This window comes from Myotis brandtii, unplaced genomic scaffold (genome assembly GCF_000412655.1).
Source record: "Myotis brandtii unplaced genomic scaffold, ASM41265v1 scaffold2750, whole genome shotgun sequence".
NCBI classification, from domain to species: domain Eukaryota; kingdom Metazoa; phylum Chordata; class Mammalia; order Chiroptera; family Vespertilionidae; genus Myotis; species Myotis brandtii.
Genome location: NW_005360465.1, coordinates 232,781 through 254,115, shown reverse-complemented (window position 1 = coordinate 254,115; position 21,335 = coordinate 232,781). Strand labels below are relative to the sequence as shown.

At 45.4% G+C, this 21,335-nt stretch overlaps 1 protein-coding gene across 2 annotated transcripts; it reads left to right on the top strand.

Moving 5' to 3' along the window:
- Positions 1 to 6: 6 nt before the first annotated feature.
- Positions 7 to 21,329, top strand: GPR173 (G protein-coupled receptor 173). 2 transcript variants are annotated; one of them, XM_005868702.2, is made up of 3 exons: positions 7 to 336; positions 17,982 to 18,036; positions 18,560 to 21,329. In XM_005868702.2, exon 3 carries the CDS (start codon positions 18,657 to 18,659, stop codon positions 19,776 to 19,778), a length of 1,122 nt encoding a protein of 373 aa, XP_005868764.1. In that variant the 5' UTR covers positions 7 to 336; positions 17,982 to 18,036; positions 18,560 to 18,656; the 3' UTR covers positions 19,779 to 21,329. The 2 variants fall into 2 exon arrangements, with proteins under 2 accessions (XP_005868764.1, XP_005868763.1); XM_005868701.2 differs by lacking the exon at positions 17,982 to 18,036.
- Positions 21,330 to 21,335: the final 6 nt, after the last annotated feature.

Below are 21,335 nucleotides of genomic sequence, written 5' to 3'. Positions count from 1 at the left end.
CGGTGGCATGAAGATGGGGGTGGGAGTGTGTAGTGGGGGAAGCACCTGCCCGGACCCCCACCTGCCAGCTAGCTGGGCACCCCAAGGCTGTGTGCTGCCCACCTGGTGTTCCCCAACACCCCCAGCCCTGCTCAGTGCACCCCTCCGGTGCCTGCTTCCCCTGATGTCTGCGATTTAGACCAGCCCAGCTGTATCCACGGCAACAGAAGCAGGAGTGTCACTGGCCGCCAGATCACGGAGGGTCCCACAATGTGGCCTGGGGTGTGATTTATCCTGGGTGAGACAGCGTGAGCTCCCTCCCTGGATTCCAAGACAGCCCTGCTGAGAGGAGCCCAGGTAAGTAGTCAGCATCCCTCCACCAAGGATGGGGGCTGGGACTTCTCTTCTGTCTCCCCACACAGATTTCAGAGTCTCCATCACTGCATGCTCTCTCTCTCTCTCTCTCTCTCTCTCTGACTGTTAGTCTCTCTCTCTCTTTCTGCTCCATCACAAGGGCTACTTGGACACCCAAGCTTGGAGAGTCCTCTAGCCATCCCCATCTTTCCCAATCCCAAATGTCCCATGAGAAAGGGTACCACCACCTGTTTCCCCAGCACGGGGTCTGTTATCATCATGGTCGCATTTGGACAAGAGGCTGTGCTAACATTTCCTTGTGTGCTAGCTGTGGAAGGCATGCCTGGGAGCCGGTGGTGCTCTCCTCACAATGCCTGCACCCTAAGCAGGCTCAGCCTCCTGCAGCTGCCTCCTCTCCCTCTCCCTCCTCTTCCACTCTCCTCCAGGTTCCTTGGCCTGCATGCAGGGTGTGTGTCTGCCTGTCTGTGTGAGCAGGCAAGTGGGTAGACATGATAGAGAAGCTGCTCCCAGCCCAGACCACCCCCCACTCCTTCTTTCCTTCATCTCTCCCTCCCTCCCTCCATTGCTTCCTTCCCTTCTTCCCCTGTTTTTCCCCACAGGTAGTAGACGTTTGCTCACTCACCACCGAAGATATTGCTGCGATTCCAAGATAGGGGGAGGGAGCCACACTGTAGGGCTAAAAGGAAGGTGAGGTGGGGGCGGGGAGCATTTCCAGGCCCTAGGCTGTCTAATGGCTCTGTGGGGACAAGGACCACATCACACATCAACCTGCAGGGGCCAGACACAACATGGTTGTCCCCACAGTGTGGACCCCAGCCTCCATCACAAGGCTGCCTGTCTTTGTTTGAGACATGCATGCTGTGTCTGGGACCCCAAGAGCTTATAGCCTTGTGCATAGTGGCCAGTGTTCTCTATGTCTAGAGGGGCAAGAAAGCCTGGTACATGGAGAGCATGGATTCTCCAGGGGCACTTCCCCTAACTGCAACTTTAGTGGAAGCGGGCCCCTTACTAAACCTCAGTTTTCCCATCTGACAAAGAGTCTGGTGACCCTTCCATCATGGGTGTGTGTAGTGACTAAATGAGTTGGTGCATGGAAAGAAAAGATGTGTATAGAAGTGGCTCTGAGGCAGTGTCAGCAAAGCTCATAGTCAATACTGTTGCTGATTATTCATGATTAATATTGTTATTGATTATTCAGGGGAGACGCTGACCCCTCTTCTCCAGGGTCTTGGTAGAGATCTGGAGAGGGCAGCAGGGAGGCATATGGGGAGTAGTAGAGTGGAGGCAGATCAGCTCTGTGTTATAGCTCCTCATTTGTAGGGAGTGATAAGTGGTGGCTATGAGCAAAGCCTCCTGTCCCCACCCCACTCCAGGCTCCTTTTCTTGCACTTGCCCCGTCCCCTGCCTGTGCAGAAACACACACACACACACACACACACACACACACACACACACACACACACCTCCCCCCTCCTGTCCCCACCCCACTCCAGGCTCCTTTTCTTGCACTTGCCCCGTCCCCTGCCTGTGCAGAAACACACACACACACACACACACACACACACACACACACACACACAGGCTTCAGCTGCCCCCTCCCCCCTATGATCTAGCAGAGGCCTGGCTTGCAGCCTGCAGCATTCCTGGCCCTGGTGATGTATGCGTCTCCCTGTTGAGGGGAGACTTGGCAAGAGTTTGGCCTGTGGTCAGTGGTTGGCATGGCCTATAGACAAGGCTGAAGCTTCTGAGATCTCAGGGCTTTGGGTAGAGCTGGGGTGTGGCCCATGCAGCAGTCAGACCTGTGGAGGACGGGTCCCAGAGAGTTGCTAACCTAGAGCCTGGGCTGGGGAAACAGTGGGGGTCTGCTGGCTGGTTTCTGGGTGTGGACATGTGGTGGAACACTGGGTGAGGAGTTGGTGGCTGGAGAAGGGTCCTCAAGGCTGAGGAGGAGGAGGATGGGAAAGACTGAGGCCCAGAAAATGCCCTATGTGGGGGCAGGGAAGGGTGGGGCTTTGAGGTCTAGAGTAGACTTTTCTGAAGAAGCATTTGGTGCAGAAGGGAAAGGACCCAGCTTGCGGTCCGGAGGCATCTGGCCCTCAGTGTGGGTGTGTATGTGCAACTGAAAATGTGGCTGTGTGTGTAGTCTGTTTGTGTTTGTGTGTCTGTTCATGAGCACTGTGGATGTGTATGAGTCTGTGTCTGTGAGCAGGCCACGTGAAGGTGTGTGCAAGTGTGTGCATGTTTGGGTAAGCTTGTGTGTGTGTATAGGGGAGTGGGTATGACTTTGCATGTCTCTCTGGGTAAGCAAATGGGCATGTGTGATTCTGAGTCTGGATGAGGGTGTGTTGCTCTGAGTAAGTAAGCCTGTTGAATGTCTGGTTGTATGTGTGTGGTATCAATTTGTCTTTGAGTGTATGTGTGTGAGTGTGAGGGTTTCAGAATGTCTGGAACTACATGTCCAAATAGGTGAATGCCTAGTTGTATCTGATCGTGTATATCTGTATGTGCCCATGTGTGCATATGTGTGTAGGTGCATCTAAATGGTATGTTTGTGAGTGTAAGGCATGTTTATATGTCCATGAATGTATGACAGGGTATGTGTGTGCACATGCTTCTATATGGGTGTGTCTGCCATGTATATGTATGAGTAGGCCTCATATGTAAGTATGTGAATGTCCATGTGGATTCTCCAGTATTTTTAATTGTGTATATGTCTGTGTGCATGCTTGAGTACATTTTGTTTGTAGACAGCCCTCTGGGTTTACATCTGATTGGGGAAATGTTAGTGTAGATGGCCACATTAGTATAAGGAGAGCTAATTGTGTGGGTAAGGGGGAGTGTGTGAATACATGTTTTGTGCATGGAAATATATTTTGTGTGTGCCCATTTGATTATGTATATGGATGGGTAGGGCTGGGGGAGGTGTACACCTGTATGTATCTGCACAAAAGCCTGTGTGCAAGGTGAATAGATGCATTTGTGTATATGTCTCATTGTTTGTGAGTACGCTGTTATGTGTGAGTGCATGTCTGATTGTGGTATGCTTGAATAACTACATTTCATAATACTTGAGTGCACATGTCTCATGTTTTGTTTGAATTTCTAAGTGTGAATGTGGATATGTGACTGAATGTATATATGTGTCTATGTTAGTATGTGTTAACATCTGGCCATGTGTGCATTTGAGTGAATATTTTGTGCATTAAATATTTCCTGTGTCCAAGTACATTTCTTGTGCCCATGCACATCTAAGTGTGTGTGTGTGAATATGTCTGTGTGTGTACCTAGCTGAATGTACAGATATGTGAATGTACCAGTTTTCACAGTTCTAATTATTTGCATATGTGTGTTGTGCTTATATACCATCGTTTGTTCTGGAACATATGTTGTGGAACAGTGTAAATGAATGTGTGCCCATGCCACTATTGGCCTATAAGTGTGTATGTGTGTGTATGAGGATGATTTTGCATGTGTGTGTCATGATGAGTGGTACCAATTCTTCTTTTGCAGATGTACAAGTATGTGAAAATATGTGATTTTTCTTCCCTGTGTGCATGTGTGCGGACATACCTTTGTGTCCAAGTCTATCTGGGAATGTAAGTGTAAATGAATCTTCTTTTGTTTACATACTTCTCATATGGATGCATGAACATGTGGGAACATACATGATGTGCACATCTGTGATTTGTGTGTTTTTTAAGTATATTTATGCCTGATTGTGTACACAGAGAAATGAATGCTGTACAAATCTGTGTGCATGTGAATATGCTCACAGGTGTACATGCACAGTTGTGTGTGTAAGTCTATGTGTGTTAGAATGTCTGTATATGAATATATCATCTCATTGACAAGCATGTACACACCTGAGTGTTTATATGTGTGAGTACACCCATGTGTGAATGTGTGTGAATATACTTATCTATATAAATAATTTTCACAGAAAGCACCCAAATTATGCCATCCAGGCAGAAATCTAGATGTGAATGTGTATGTGTAAGTGAAAGTATATCTGGGGGCAGAGGGAGAGAGAAAGTATTTGCATTGCGTGTATGTAAGAGAGAGCCTTGGTGTTTCTGGTTAGGGTGTATATGTGAGATATTTGGGTGTACAAGTAGACTCCGCTTTCCAAACGTTCTCATTAAGCCATTTCCCTTTCATGAAAGACCTACTTTAGTAAGGCAATGGCTTTTTTCATAAAAGCAAAGTGGCATAACACAAACTTTCAGAAAGTGGGAGATACTTCTGACTTTACACCATTTCGACTTACAAAAGGTTTCATAGGAATGCTGTAGTTTTGGATAGAGGGGAAACCTTTATTTGGGAAGGATGAATGTGAGTGTGAATGTATGTAAATGGTGTGTTTGTAAGGTACTCTGAGAGTATCAGCCTATTTGGGTGGAAGATCATATGAGTAAGAGATTGGGTGTGGCTGGGTGGGAACATGTGTGAGGATGTGTATATTTGTGGGGTATATGAGGATGGATGTATCTGGATGATGCAAGAGAGAGTGGGAGTATCTGAATTATATATACATATATATACATACATACATATATATATGTTTGATAATGTGGATATATCTGTGTTGTATGTGTAAGAGGATGTGGGTGTTTTTGGGTAGAGTATGTGTATGAGAGAGTATGGGTGTAATGGGATGGGGGCATTCAAGTGAGAGCATACCTAGATGATGTGTAGGTGGGTGAGAGCACAAGTGTATCTAGGCAATGAAAGTGTATGATAGAGTATATCTAGATGGTGTATGTGTGTCAGAGAGAGAATTTGGGTACATCTTGGTGAGGATGGGGGCGTATGTGAATGTACATATAATTGGAGGGTACTATGGATGGTGTGTGTGGGTGTATTGAGAGAGAATGGGTGTATCTGCATTGTGTGTATGGACTGTGAGTATTCTAGATGATGGTGATTAAGAGGAGGAGGAGGATCTGGATTGTATGTATGTGTAAGAGAGAGTAGGTGTTTCTGAGTGTGGTGGGGGTCTGAGAGCACAGATGTATTTGGTAGGAGGAGCGTGTGAGTGTATCTGGATTGGGTGTGTTTGGGTTTAATTGGGTTGGAGTGAGTGTGGGTGTATTAGGGTGTGAGTGGGTGTATCTGGATGATGAGTACACCTGGGCTGTGTGTGAGATAGTATGTGGGTGTATTTTGAGGGAATGTGTTTGAATGTGAGTGTATCTGGATGATGGGTGGTTGAGAGCACAGGTATGTTTGGGTGGCAGAGCGTGTGCTAAGGTAATCTAGATGGTGTGCTGTGAGAGCTTTGGTTTTGTATCTGGGTGTGTATGTACTTGGGTATGTATGTGAGTGTGTATATAACTGGATGGCGGGTGTGAAAGGGAGTTTTGGGGCATATCTGGGTGGGAAGTTTGTGTTTGGAGTGTGTGTGGGTGGTGTTGAGGGGTTGAGAGCATTGGATGTATCTAGGCAGTGGAGTGTCTGGAGATGTGCACCTAGATGGCATGTGTGAGAGTTGGATATATCTCAGTGGGATGTGTGTAAATGCAGATGTATATACAGTAGTGGAGTGTATCTAGATTATGTGTGTAGGGAGTGATTATATCTCAATGGTCCATATGGGAGGAATCTGGAGGGTGTGTGAGAGGGTGGATGGATCTGGGTAGAACCATGTGTTTGATGGGAGGGGGGTGAGAGAAAGACAGACAGACAGACAGAAACAGAGAGACAAAGAAAGAGACAGAGAAACAACATGAGAAAGTTTGGATGTATATGGATAGGATTTGTGTGTGAGTACGTGTCTCTGGATTATATGTAGGTGGGTATCTGTGTGTGAATGTATTTGAGTTGGGAATTTGTGAATGTGAGTGTCTGGGTGGGGTGTGTGTAAGTGTATTGTCTTTGAATGGTGTGTGTCTCATTTTGGGTGTGTCTTGATAATGTCTGTAAGAGATTGTAGGTGTGCTTGGTCGGATATGAGGGCTCTGGGATTGGGGGTGCGTTTGAGTGTATCTTAATATTGTATGTAAGAGTGTGGATATACTGAGTTTGGAGTTTGTGTAAGTGTGGCTGTATCTGGGTGGAGTGCCTGTAACTGTAAGTGTATTTGAGGTGTGTGTGTGTGTGTGTGTGTGTGTGTGTGTGTGTGTGTAAGAGTGGGTGTGTTGAGATGGGATGTGTGCAAGAAAGTATAGCTGTATCAGTATTGAGTATGCGTGTGAAAGTGAGTGCATCTGAATAGTGTGTGTGAGAATGTGCACCTAGCTGGATCAGGGTGTATGAAAATGGTATTAGGGTATATTTAAGCAGGATATGTGGGGTTCTCTCTGGATGGTGTATAAGAAAGAGATCAGGTTATCTGGGTATGTGAAAGAGAGAGTGTATAGCTAAATCTGTGCAGGGTATGTGAGTGTGAGTGTAACTAGGTCAGGGGGTGTGCTTGTGAGCAAATATGGTTAATTTGTATAAAAGTGTTTGGTGTATTTGGGTGGGGAAGTACCTGAAAATGCGGGTATATCTGTATGTAAATGTGGACTTATCTGGATGCTGTGTACGTGGTGTATCTGGGTGTTTTGTGTGTTTGATAGTGTGGGTATGTCTGTATGTGTGATTGTGAGTGTGTGTATGAATATATATATAAATCTTTCCTAGGGCATCTATAGCTCTGCTGGAGTGTCTGTGAGCACATACATGCGTATGTGTGAACATCTGTACATGAGCATGTTGGTACATGGCTTGTGTGTGCACATGCTTGTGCTAGGATGGTGTGTATATGTATATGTGAATGAGGTGAATGCATTTCTACACATGAATAAGTTGAATCTGCAAGGTCTCTGGAGCCAGACTCTGGGTTTGAATCCTAGTTCTGCCATTTTTTAGCTGTGCAGCTTTGGGCAAGTCACCTAACCTCAACTAAGCTCCAGTTTCTTACTTGTAAGTAAGGGTAATAATACAGCCTGTCTCTGAGGGGGAGGATTGGTTGAGTTAATATTTGAAAAGTGCTTAGGACAATGCCTAACACGTAACGAGTCCTCTGTGCCAAATAAGGTGTTATCCTGTGCTGTAATTATTACATGTGCTGATGTGTAAGTAACATTATGTGTCCACCTGGGAGTGTGAATGGGATTGTTTCTGTGTGCACACTTTATACACCTTTATCCATGTGTATGTATGACAGAATGAGCAGATCCTGTGTATATGTGAGAGTGTTTGTACATAAAACTAGGTTTGTACTTTTATGTGTCGCAGTGTGTGTGTGTATACAACTGTGGATGTATGAGGAAGGAAGTGTGTAGGTTGATGGCGGGGGTATGGTCCTGAGTGTGTATTTCCCAGGGCACAGACATCTGGTGTATGAGTGCACACACTTGTATTTGTGGCAGTGTTGTGTCCATGTGAGTGCAGGTGTTACCTTCATTGCTGATGTGCCTGCATATGTGTGTGTGCATGTGTGAGAGTGTCTTTTTATCTGAATATGTAAACATGTTTATAGTGGTTAGAATGTAAATGTGTGCTTATGAATCTCTGTTGTGAGTGTCTATAAATGTAAGAATGTTGGTATCCACGCTTATATGTGATGATGATGTGTGTGTGTGTGTGTGTGTGTGTGTAAAAGATTTGTGCCTATCTGGCCATGTGCTAGGATATGTGTATCTCTGTTGTGTGAGTGTACGTGTAGGTGTGAATGGTTGTGTGCATCAGAGGGTTTGTTCCTATCTGTGTCTATAAGCATGAGAGGCTCTGTGGGTGTAAATGCATGAGTCTGCACTGCTCCCCATGCCTGCCTGCTTCTGTGTGTGTAGCAGTGAGCCTGAGCGATGTGCCTGTATGTGCAAGCATGTCTGTACTGTGCGTATATGTGCCAGGGGCGATTTTTATACTGTGTGTATGTGTATGTGTATGTGTATGTGTATGTGTATGTGTATGTGTGGGAGGGCAGGGTTTGTATAAGAGAGTGGGTTTTAATCCCTTAGTGTAAGAGCATAAGGTGGGGGAAGGCCTGGATCTGGAGGATGTGAGCAGGACTTGCCTGTGTCTGAATGAATGTCAGTTCCGTGCATTCATGACTATGTCTGACAGTGTGTGGGTCCATACGATTTGGTTTGTAGGTGTATGTGTCTGCATGTGTGTCCATGTGAATGGTGAATGTATCTCTGCCTAGGCCTATATTTCTATGGAAAGGTGTATGTGTGTGTGTGTATGTGCACTTCGCTGCACTTATTGGCTGATATAAGTCTGAATGGGAATGCAAATTTGAATTTCCATGTGCGCATGTGCCTGTATGCATGTATCTGTGCATGCTAGTGTGTCTATGCAATGTGACTCGATGTAATGTGCTAGGGCATTAGTAACCCAGCACACAGAGAAGGTGAAATAGGTACATGGCACACTGGAGTAAACTGAAGAGGATTTAATTTAGGGGTACTGGGGTTTGATGAAAAGAAATTCCTTACATTTTCTTGATATTATACAAATTGGTAAGAAAAAAAATGCAAAGTTTTAGGGAATTTATAAAATTTGATTACAACTTTGAAATGAAATTTTCTCATAGCACACTTGACTCACTTCTGGAACTATAACTTTTTTATTCCCTCATGCAAATTAGTAGTGGTTAACATAATTCTGAGACTTTGGTCTGATGGCCTTGATTTATTTTATGGTCATTTAATTCATTTATGGTCATTTTTATCATGATTGGTAAGTCACTTGGTGCTGAGCATAGATCTACATTAAGTTATTTTGTTTCTTGGTAAACACACACACACACACACACACACACACACACACACCCCCCAAATAAATTAAAATAACCAGTTTTGACAGGGATATAAGCTTCCATCATGGCCTGCCACTCCTTGATCTTGGAAGGCATGTTGTTGAAGGTAAGATCCATTCCATGGAGGATGCTCAGGCACAATTTGCCCCAATGCCCTCAATAATTAGCTTGAATGTATGAAACGGAGCTGCGTAGTTCTGCAGATCAGCAAAGCTCACCTCAAAGGCATGAACTTTGGAGTCATCAAGTACCATTTTTGAAGCATCAGATGCAGTTTCTAGTGTTGAATATGGCTGATGATACCAACCTTTCCAAAGAAATGGAACAATTGTTTGTTCGTGCCTCCTCTTTTCACCTCCCTTTGATAACTCACTTGTTCTTGCCATGGCCAGGCAGAAACCCAGGTTTTATACCCGAAATAGCTACATGATCGCTTCTATCTCTTGGTAGTCACCATCAACAGGAAACTACTTGCATTAAGTAGGTGGCAGCAAATGGTCAAATAGTATTTTCTTTCCTTCCTTCTTTCTTCCTTCTTTCTTCCTTCTTTCTTCCTTCCTTCCTTTCTTTCTTTCTTTCTTTCTTTCTTTCTTTCTTTCTTTCTTTCTTTCTTTCTTTTTCTATTTTTTTGAAGAGTATGTTTTTAATTGGTTAAAACTCCTTTCTCATCAATAAGCAGAACTTGGATAATTTGTAGTCTTTGAATTTTGTGCTTCAAAGGTGGGATCCTTCTTTAAATCTAATGCCTTTTTCTTTTCTTTCAGTCAAATGTAATGTTGAAATTTCTTGCAACGAATGCTCACAAGTTTTGAATCCACAGAAAATTTTCATTTTGAGTATTTCAAAATAATCATGAAGCTTCCCCCCTAAGTAGACACAGACATTACTCCACTCATCTTAATAAGTCTTTTTTTAGTACTCAGCTTCTAATGCCAACTAACCATCATCCAGGGAGCCGTACTTGACCTTACTGCTTCTAAGTTGAAGTTTGGCTTCGAATCCATAAACCTTGTCATTGTACTTAAAAAAAGCAACCTTGTCAGTACACCTTTACCTATTTTTTAGCGTCTTAAAAATTGTTATATAATTTTATTCATGTGCTCAAAATGCCATTTGTTTAAACCAGTAAGCATCAAATCTGCAACGTGATAATTGTTCACAAAGAAATGCTGAAACTTCTTTTGACTCATAAATCTTTTACCAAATCCTTACACACTTAAAGCAATAGAGAAGGGTGTACTGATCCCACTCCTTCACAGAAAGCTGACATGCAGGTGGGTGGTGCTTTGAATTTAATTAAATTCACCTAGGATCATTTACTGTGGACATTAAACCTATAGGCAACCGTTTAAAAAAATATATATATATATATATGTATCTATTGATTTCAGAGAGGAAGGAAGAGGGAAAGAGAGAGAGAAACATCAATGATGAGAATCATTGACTGGCTGCCTCCTGCACACACCCCACTGGGGATCAAGCCTGCAACACAGGCATGTGCCCTGACTTGGAATCGAACCCTAACTTCCTGGTTCCAAAGGTTGACACTCAACCACTGACCCACACCATTGGGCTACAGGCAAGCTTTATAAGTTAAGGGCTCCTCAGTGAATGAATCTCAGTGTTTTCAGAACAAATTCCAGATATAAACTTCCTGCCATCACAAAAACAGCACCAATCCACAGACTTATGCAGTTTCCACAATATTTCAAAATATGTATCACTTTGAATATTTCAACCTTAGTTTTTTCAGTGCTTTTTGCATTTCTCTTCAGGGTTTCTGACTAATCCTATGAACCAAGACAGTTAGTTAACATCCAGAGATGCATCAATGCAAAATGAAAACTCTTTGATTCAATAGTCTTCTGGGTTAATGTCATCTTGATGTCCTTTGACCTGTCCACACTATCTCCTAATAGCAATCATTGAACGTGGCCCCTTTCCTATTTTTACCTCCTGGGTTTCAAGTATAGTGTGGACAATTTCCTGGCAGACTGCTAACATGTGAGATTCTACTGGGAGGGGCATCTTAGGTTTACTTGTTAATTGTGTAACCCTGTCACTAGCTGGTTGAGCTCTATCTAAAAATGTTCTAATCCATCTCATAAATGAGCCTGGTTTCTTAATTTGCACTTCCAGTTGCTTTAAGGAGTCCAGATCTTTCTCTGTGTGATAATGTTTTGTGGTCAGTTGACCAACATAGCCTACTAAGAAATGAAGTTTCTTTTGATAACTTTTCCACACAAATCAGACATTTAGGCTGAGAAAGAAAGGACTAATTGGGCAGCTAAATGCAAATTTGAGACAATCTTCGGTAGATTGCTTAAATTAGGGACATCCCGGATTTTTTTGGGATGGGAAATTCCTGTTTGTCCTGTGAGTCTCCTGATTTTCCAGCTTTAGTAAAAAAGTCCATCACGATGGGGGGGGGGAATCTTAACAATTAAATTTACTTGAATATAAAACGTTGAAGATCCCTAGCTGGTTTGGCTCAGTAGATAGAGCATTGGCCCACAGACTGAAGGATCTTGGGTTTGATTCCCAGGCAAGGGCATGTACCTCAGTTGCAGGCTCGATCCCTGCTCAGTCAGGGCACATGAGAGAGGCAACCAATCCATGTGTCTCTCTCACTTTGATGTCTCTGTCTGTCTGTCTCTCCCTCTCCCTTCCACTCTCTCTTAAAAAAATAAAATATAAAATAAAATATTGAAGGGGTCAGCCGAGCTTTGTGACTTCTGAAAACTGAGTTTTTCAGTAAACAAATTTTAGGTCTTTTGCAGTGTTAAGAAAGCAGCACTCTGAAACAGCCATAAAAGCCTAGCTTTCCCTTTAATGAATCAATTCCATTCAACTACAGTCAGGCTTCATTCATTTACTGACAAATATCTTTACCTAAAAACAAAGGATAATAACTAATTATGACATCCCACCAAGAATCAGATTTGGCTAATTGTTAGTATTAAAAGCCAATAGCAAGTAAATGAATACTCTAAGAAATAATAAAATATGGTATTATTTTAATGTTTTTAAATGTGTTCTTTTAGAAATACTAAAATACTTATGAATGAAATGGTATAATAGATATGCTTCAGAATGTTCTGTAAGTGGGGCAGTGTGTGAGGTTATAGGTGAAATAAGACCCTATGAGTTGGTCATTGGTGAATCTGGGTGATAGGTGCACTGAGGTTCATTATAGGATTCTTTCTACTTTTTTCTGACTCAAATGTTCTAGAAGAAAACAGTTTCTTTTATAAAGAAGCAACGATAAAGGAAATTAACAAGCTAATTATATTCCTCTTAGGAACACCTAATACCATATAATAGTAATAACAGCAAGAATCACACAACCCTTCTATTTCTGTAGGAAAAATAGTTGTGAAACAATAAAAATGCGATCAAATTAAAAGAAAAACAAACATTGTACACTTACGGGGAAAATAAAAAAAAACCTCACTGAAGATGAACGAGAATCCCATCTTGCTCTGGCCCCCTCCTGTGGCAGGTGCCTACCAGCCTGGCAGATCTGCTAATGTTTCCACTTGCGTGTGCAGGGCTTGGCTTGTCTACACATGCGCAGGACTACCTCTTGGTGTATACCTGTTGCAGGATGTGTATGTCATGTAAGTGTATCTGTATTGTGAGCAAGTTTGTGTGTGTACACATGTCTGTGAGTATGATTGTACACATGGGCAGTTTTTCTCTTTGTGTTGTGTGTATGTGTGTAGCAAGGTTCAAGTGCATGTGAGCATGGTGGCCTGTGTAAGTGACTTTGAAGCTGACCGTTAATGTGTGTAATAGTGTTTGTATATGTGACGATATAGATATGCCACTGGTTGCATACCTGTGTTGCAAGAGCTTGTCTGAATATGTGAGAGGATTTGAATAAGCAGGTACATTGATACAAAGGGGATATATGAGTCTATGTGTGACAGTGAGTAGGTTTACAGGTGTGTATCTGTCAGGATTTGAGAGTTCACGTGTGTGTATTGGGGGGGTTATAATTGTGGGTTTATGAACCATTGCACAAGTATATGTGTGAGTGTGTCTGACTGTCTATCTAATTCTCAGCCCTCTTATACCAACACCCTCTTTTATGTAACATTTTGCAATACCTCTTGACTATCTGTACACGAAGTTCTTAAATAATATAATCTTTCTCCACATACAATTTCAAAAGAAAATCCATATAGTATTTTATACAATAGGCATATTGTATTAACTCTAGTACAAATAAATAAGAAATAAAAAGAAAGTGGTTTATAAGAAAATAATTTGTATTTCAATATGTAAGTGCTTGGCCATAACCCTCCCCAGGAGATTCAAAGAAGTAGTTAGAGATATGTAACATCTTACACTGATTACATGGATTAAGGAGAAGGGGGAAATCAGAAGCCGCCCCTTGTAAAAACTGCAGGAAAATTACAGGCAAAGGCTTAGGGCTAAGATTTTTCTGAAATATCAAACAGCTCAAGGAAAGTGCTCCACAAAACAAAATACAGTCTATTGTGAACTTAGCCACACTCCTGAATAATTCCGAGTGTAGTAAATCCTCGCTTAACATCATCAATGGGTTCTTGAAATTGTGGCAAAATGACGTATAACAAAACCAGTTTTACCACAGGCTGACTGATGTAAACAAGATTGAAGTTCCTAAATGCATCTCGTCAACGTTATAACCATACAACATTGAATGAAACCTTATTCGAGGACCTACTGTATATTAAAAATGAGGGAAATTGTGTTTATCTCTGAAATAGAGGTAGATTCTAGGTTCAGTTCCTTACAAATCCAAAATCCTAGGGGATACGGGACAATATGTTGGCTATGTGGGACTGCCCCACACATTCTTGGATCGCCAGTGTCCTCACCTGGGACCCCTAAATGTTAGAATGACACCCTACACCCCAGCATGGTGACAACCAAAAATGCACCTACAAATTTCGAAAATGTCCCCTAGGGGGCAGTAATGCCTCAATTGAGGACGAAGCACTGGCGTTTAGGCCCGGTACACTGTACCTGTGCGACTAAGGCAGCGTACATGGTACGCCCTCCGTGTGTGTGTGTGTGTGTGTGTGTGTGTGTGTGTGTGCGCGCGCGCGCGCACAGGCACGATGTCCCTATGTGTGAGCTGGTTGCTGTCCACGGGTCTCCACTGCAGTAGGCTGTGTGTCAGTGTGAGTGTGCAGGTGTCTTGTGTATCTGTGTCTAAAGACGTCTGGGCACCAGGCTGAGTTTGTGCTCAGAAGAACTCTCTCCTCAGTGACTTAGACAATTGCCCCAGCTTTCCAAACAACACCAGGGTTTTGTTCCTTTGCTGCTATTCTTTTTTTCTTTTGTTTTATTTTAGCATTTGCTTTTGTTTTCATTCTGGACTATGTACACATTATCCACCTTCTTGGTCTTAGTATGTCTCCCTGTCCCCCTCTCTGTATCTTCATCTTTATTTCTGCCTCTCTCTTTCTCTGCCTCTATCTCCACCCCCCTCTCTTCATCTGTCTCTCACTCCCCCGCCCCACATCTCTATTTCTCTATATCTTTCTTTGTTTCCTGGTTTTATCCCTCCCCTGTTATCTATCTACCTCAATATCTACCTATCTCTCTCCCTCCCTCCCTTTGTCCCTCCTTTTCTGGCTCTGTTTCTGTTTTGTTTTTTTTCTGTCTCTTTCTCTCTATCTCTGTCTCTCTCCCTCACTATCTCTATTTTTTGTATCTCTATCTCTGTCTCCATTTTTTATCTCTCTCCCGCTCTTTCCTTTTCTCTCTGTGTACCTCTGTTTCTTTTGTCTCACTCCCTTTTTCTCTTCTTTCCCTTTCTGTTTCTCTTTTTATCTCTTCCTCTCTGTGTGTAAGGCTGTCTCCCCTTTCTTTGTCTCTGGCTCTCTCCCCTCACCTTCCTCTATCTCTGTCTGTCTCTCTCTGCTCCTATCTCTTTCTCTTCTCTGTTACTCCGTGTGTCTCTTTGACTCTCCCTTACACTCCATTTTTGTCTCTTTAACTTCCTACCCTATCTCCTCTCAAGGCTAAGGTAGGTGTGTGTGTGTGTGTGTGTGTGTGTGTGTGTACACATTTGCACATAACCAGCTGTCTGTTGGCTGGTCCACAGTTCTATGGGAACTATCAGGCCTTGAGGGCCAACTGAAAGGGACCTGTCAACCCATTTCCCCTGTGTCCCTGCCCCAGCACCTTCTTGTGGCCTATTGGCACTGGTTCTGAGACTTCCGGGTGCCATCAAAAAGCCTGGCCCCGGCTAGCTGTGGCAGACCAGGTTGGATTGAGCTGGAAAACAATGCAGATGGGACACTTTTTCCTGAGAGAGGAGGGGTTAGAAAGACACCCACTGAAGCCCCGCCTTCACCAACCTCAAGCTCATCCCAGCCTCAAAAGTAACTCTGATCTTTTCCAGTGTCTGCCTTGTAACCTTCCCTCTTGAACCTTCCCTGTTATCTTATCACATCCCAGACCCTCTGCCCCAGCCCGCACACACCAGGATTCTACCTGTTTCCTGCCCAGTGTTGCCTGTGCCCTCCCACTCATGCACTGCCCTGCTTTAGTTCTTTTCCTAGAATGTATCTCTTTTTAAAAATAAATATATTTGTATTGATTTCAGGGTGGGAGAGGGAGAGAAACATAGAAACATCAATGATGAGAGAGAATCATTGATCGGCTGCTCTCTCAGCAAATCCTACCTGGATGCTTCCAAGCAGCCCTCCCTGAGCCACCAGCCCATTTAGTCCCTCAGTCAATTGGAGAGTGTGTGAGTCTATAAGCCCTGCCCTGTGGAGCTTTTGTTCTCATAGGGAGAGACAGACAATAAAGCAAAATTTAAAGGTAAATTAAGCCCGGCCAGCATGGCTCAGTGGTTGAGTATCAACCTATGAACCAGGAGGTCACAGTTCGATTCCCGGTCAGGGCACATGCCTGAGTTGCGGGCTCGATCCCCAGTGTGGGATGTGCAGGAGGCCGCTGATCATTGATTCTCTCTTATCATCGATGCTTCTATATTTCTGTCCCTTCCGCTCTGAAATTAATAAAAACATATAAACATTTTTAAGTAAATTAATACATTGTGTTAAAAGAGATAAATTCTAGCCTGACCAGCATGGCTCAGTGGTTGAGTGTCGACCTAGGAATCAAGAGGTCCCTGTTAGATTCCTGGTCAGGGCACATGCCTGGGTTGTTGGCTCGATCCCCAGCAGGGGGTGTGCAGGAGGCAGCCAATCAATGATTCTCTCTCATCATTGATGTTTCTATCTCTCTCTCCCTCTCCCACCCTGAAATCAATAAAAATATATTTATTTTTAAAAAGATAAATTCTAGGAAAAAGAACTAAAGCAGAGCAAAAGGCACGGGGGTGCTCTTATTTTTCACCCAGATTACTGCGGGAGCCTCCTAACTAGTCTCCCAACTTCCACACTTGTCCTCATGGTCTGTGCTCCTCATAGCAGCAAGCAGGATCCCGTTCAATCCCTAGTCATATCATATCTGACCTCTGCTCACGGCCCCTCCTATGGCTCCCATCTCACTCAGAATAGAAGTCAATGTTCCCACCATGCCTACATGATCTGGCCTTGCCACCTTTGTGACGGCACCTCACATCACTTGCCCCTTACTCACTCTGTTCCACCCACAGTGGCCTCCTGTGCTTCTTCAAACGTACCATCTGTGGTCCCACCTCAGGGCCTTTGCTCTGGCTGTTCCCTCTGCCTGGACTTCTCTTCCCCCAGATACCCACATGAGTAACTCTCTCCCCTCCTTCAGATCTTTGTTCAGATGACACCTCTATAAAACCTTCCCTGTCCACCTCATCAAAAATTGCATCTCACCCCCCCCCCAACACTTCCTATCCCCCTCTCCTCCTTTTTTATTTGTAGGAATTTATCATCATCTGACCTACTATACTTCATCCATGTATCTTCTTTTTTTATCTAGAATGTCAGCTCCACAAGGGCAGGGATCCTTTTCTGGTTCACAGCTGCATCCACCATGCCTGGCACACAATAGATACTCAATAAATGGTTTCTCTTTTTTTAAAAAAATATTTTATTTATGAGAGAGAGAGAGAGAGAGAGAGAGAGAGAGAGATTTGTTGTTCCACTTATGTATGCCTTCATTGGTTGCTTCTTGTATGTGCTGTGACTGGGAATCAAACCCACAACCTTGACCTATTGAGATGATGCTCTAACCAACTGAGCTACCCAGCCAGGTCAATAAATGGTTTTTCAATGAAGGAATACACACAAGCATATCTACATCTTTATATTCACACAGTCTCTGCCTTACTTAAACTAAAAACCCAAGTCCTCGTCATCGCCCACAGCCCTCCATGACCTGGCCTTGGACACCTCTACGACCTTACTTTCTATCACTGTCTCCCTCGCCTGCCCTATTCCAACCACACTGGGTTTTCCCACTGCTCCTTAAGCAGGCTAAGCGCATTCCTGATCATGAATAACTACACCTATTTAATGAGTGGCTACCAGTATTAACAAGAACAAAAAAACAACCAAAAGAATGAAATAGAGTAGAAACTAATGAGAGTATATTAGACATAGACTCAGTACTGTTCTGTGAAACTTTTGATTCAGCCATGTGTGCGTGCGTGTGTGTGTGCGCGCGCGCTGCATTGCAATGTGGATGGCAATAAAAAAGGGAGAAGAGCCTGGCTGGCATGGCTGAGTGGTTGAACATGGACCTATGAACCAGCAGGTCACAGTTTGCTTCCCGGTCAGGGTGCATACCTGGGTTGCTGGCTTGATGCCCAGTGTGGGGCATACAGGAGGCAGCCGATCAATGATTCTCTTTCATCATTGATGTTTCTCTCTCTCCCTCTCTCTTCCTCTCTGAAATCAATAAAAATGTTTGTGTTTTTTTTAAAAAGGGAAAAGAGCCACATCAACATCCCTGCCCCAGAGACCCATCAACATAGCAAACAGGTAACCAAGGACACCTAGAGATATGAAGTGCCCTCACTCAGCAAGGACAGGGTAGAAGCAGCAGTGGGCCAGGGACAGGGCCTGACACCAGCCAGGGAGTAAGCAGGGGTGGGGACATGGGGTGGTGGCTACACAGACACGCTAACACTGCCCTTTCTCTTTCTTCCTCACTTTTTCTTTGCATCTGTTTCTTCCTGTCTCTGTCTTGTTTCTCTCCCTCCCTCTTTTCCCTCTCTCCCCTTCTCCCTCTCTCCTCCTCTCCCCTATCTCCCTGTCCCTCTCCCTCTCTGTCCCTCTCTCGCCTTCTTTTCCCCTTTCTGTCTCTCTCTTTTTATCCCCTCCATTTCTGTCTCAATTTTTTACCCATTTATATCTTTGTTGCCATTTTCCATCTCTTTGGTCTATCCTTTCTCACTCCTTCTCTGTACCTCTGTGTGTTTTTTCCTCTCTGTCTCTCTCTCTCTCTCTTACCCTCATCTCTCTGTCTCTATGTCTGTGTCTCTCCCACTACCCCCATTTGCAGGCGCAGCCCAGCAGGACAACTGATGGAGTCCCCCAGAGCCCATCGAGTACCGGACTGGCTGACTCCATAGGGTTGGGAGCACCCCCTGCCCTTCATTATGGCCAACACCACTGGAGAGCCCGAGGAGGTGAGCGGTGCTCTGTCCCCACCATCAGCATCGGCGTATGTCAAGCTGGTGCTGCTGGGACTGATCATGTGCGTGAGCCTGGCGGGCAACGCCATCTTGTCCCTGCTGGTGCTCAAGGAGCGTGCCCTGCACAAGGCTCCTTACTACTTTCTCCTGGACCTGTGCCTGGCCGACGGCATCCGCTCTGCCGTCTGCTTTCCCTTTGTGCTGGCTTCTGTGCGCCACGGCTCCTCATGGACCTTCAGTGCGCTCAGCTGCAAGATTGTGGCCTTTATGGCTGTGCTCTTTTGCTTCCATGCGGCCTTCATGCTGTTCTGCATCAGTGTCACCCGCTACATGGCCATCGCCCACCACCGCTTCTATGCCAAACGCATGACACTCTGGACATGTGCAGCCGTCATCTGCATGGCCTGGACCCTGTCTGTGGCCATGGCCTTCCCACCCGTCTTCGACGTGGGCACCTACAAGTTTATCCGTGAGGAGGACCAGTGCATCTTTGAGCATCGTTACTTCAAGGCCAATGACACACTGGGTTTCATGCTTATGTTGGCTGTGCTCATGGCAGCCACACATGCTGTCTATGGCAAACTGCTCCTCTTTGAGTATCGTCACCGCAAGATGAAGCCAGTGCAGATGGTGCCAGCCATTAGCCAGAACTGGACATTCCATGGCCCTGGGGCCACCGGCCAGGCTGCTGCCAACTGGATCGCTGGCTTTGGCCGTGGGCCCATGCCACCAACCCTGCTGGGTATCCGGCAGAATGGGCATGCAGCCAGCCGGCGGCTGCTGGGCATGGACGAGGTCAAGGGTGAAAAGCAGCTGGGCCGCATGTTCTACGCGATCACACTGCTCTTCCTGCTCCTCTGGTCACCTTACATCGTGGCCTGCTACTGGCGAGTGTTTGTTAAAGCCTGCGCTGTCCCCCACCGTTACCTGGCCACTGCTGTTTGGATGAGCTTCGCCCAGGCTGCCGTCAACCCGATCGTCTGCTTCCTGCTCAACAAGGACCTCAAGAAGTGCCTGAGGACTCACGCCCCCTGCTGGGGCACAGGAGGTGCCCCGGCTCCCAGAGAACCCTACTGTGTCATGTGAAGCAGGCTGATAGGCAGATAGACAGGGAGAAGGTCATGGCCACCATGATGGGGCTAACAGAAAGGGAGGGGTAGGGCCCCATACAGGAGCCTTTCTTTCTGAGCTCCAGCCCCAGCCCCTCAAGCCACCCGGAATCTAGGCACCTTTGCCAACACCTCTCCAGGGGTGGGGGACTGGGAAAGAGGTGTTTCTAGTTCTAGGGCCTGTCTCTGCTGCCTCCTTTTCCACTTCTACAATCTCTCTCCTCTCTCTCTCATTCTCTCTCTCTCATTCTCTCTCTCTCCTCTCTCTCTCTCTCTCTCTCTCTCTCTTTCAGAAAAAGAAAACAAAAGTGAAAATGCAGGTTTTTCTACTATCAGCTGAGGAGTCAGGCTTTCTTGCTTTAATGTCTCTCCTTCTGACACTGTCTAGAATGGGGAAATTTGTCCTGTAAAATAGACTTTCAGAGCTCTTCTGGCCCCCTCTGCTCCCATGCACCCTCCCCTTCCAAGTCCTCTAGCAAGGCCTGGATATTTAGGGGGAAACTGATCTGTTGACAAGAGGGACCAAAGGGGGTGCAGGGTCCCCAGGGAGCAGGGATGTTTAATTGCTATGTTGTGTGCAATGTTGTTTTAGGCTAACTCTGGTCCCAAGCCCAGTCTCCTCTTGCTACCCATGTCCAGACATCCCAAGTGTTTCTTGAGCATCTGAGAAGCCAGGAGGGGAGGGAGAAGGGCCCTCAGGATGGGCCCAGGCTAGTGAAGATCAGGATGTGAGCTGCAAGCCTGGAGCTGAAGAGATGTGAGCTTGACTGTATTCTCTTGAGCTGCCTCCTGGATCCCCAGCCCCCAACTCTTCTTTCTAAGGATGGAAATCCACTCCAGCTCCACTAGGGCTGATGGGGATGCCATACAGGCAGGAGCAACCCCCCGGGGAAGTATAGGGAGAGAGCTGAACTCCCCAGAGTAGCTGGATCCCAGAGCCTGGCATCAGAGCGGAATTCAGCCCCAGAATTGTCTCCTGGGTTCACACTACTCTCCCAAAGATGAAAATTGGCGGGGGGGGGGCTTGGTATCTCATAGTGGATAAGCTCCAAGGCACTGTGGATTTGAATCCATCCCTATCCGACCTCTTTTCGTCCTCTTCAAGCCTCAGGGCCCTCAAGCCCCTCCGTGGTAGCCCTTGGTCATCCAGGTCCTCAGCTCCCGTCTTGCCACCCTCCACCCTTACCTCCTCCCAAAGTGGAACAGACTGTAGCCAGATTCCCCAGGTGGGTGATCCCAACTTCCCTCCCAGGGCAGAGTCCACTCTGGGTTCACACCAAGGACAGTTCTTGTGGACTGGGGATCCAAGCTGGCACTCCTTTGCCTGGTCTTGCCCAGGTTCTCTGTGGGCGGGGCAGATCTGTATTTATCCACCCCCTTTTCCTTCCCTATTGAAACCCTAGTCCTAAGCCTTGACCCCAGGAAGAATGGGGAGGGCACTCTAGGCAGGAGAGACATTAATGAGCCTGGCTGTGGAGTTGTCCTGGAAAGGCAGGCCAGAGTGGCTGAGAGGCTGGGGGTGGGAGGGTACCTG

What these genes read in the sequence shown, in the direction of transcription:
- GPR173 (XM_005868701.2), top strand. Translation starts at nt 18,657, where the DNA reads ATGGCCAACACCACTGGAGAGCCCGAGGAGGTGAGCGGTGCTCTGTCC.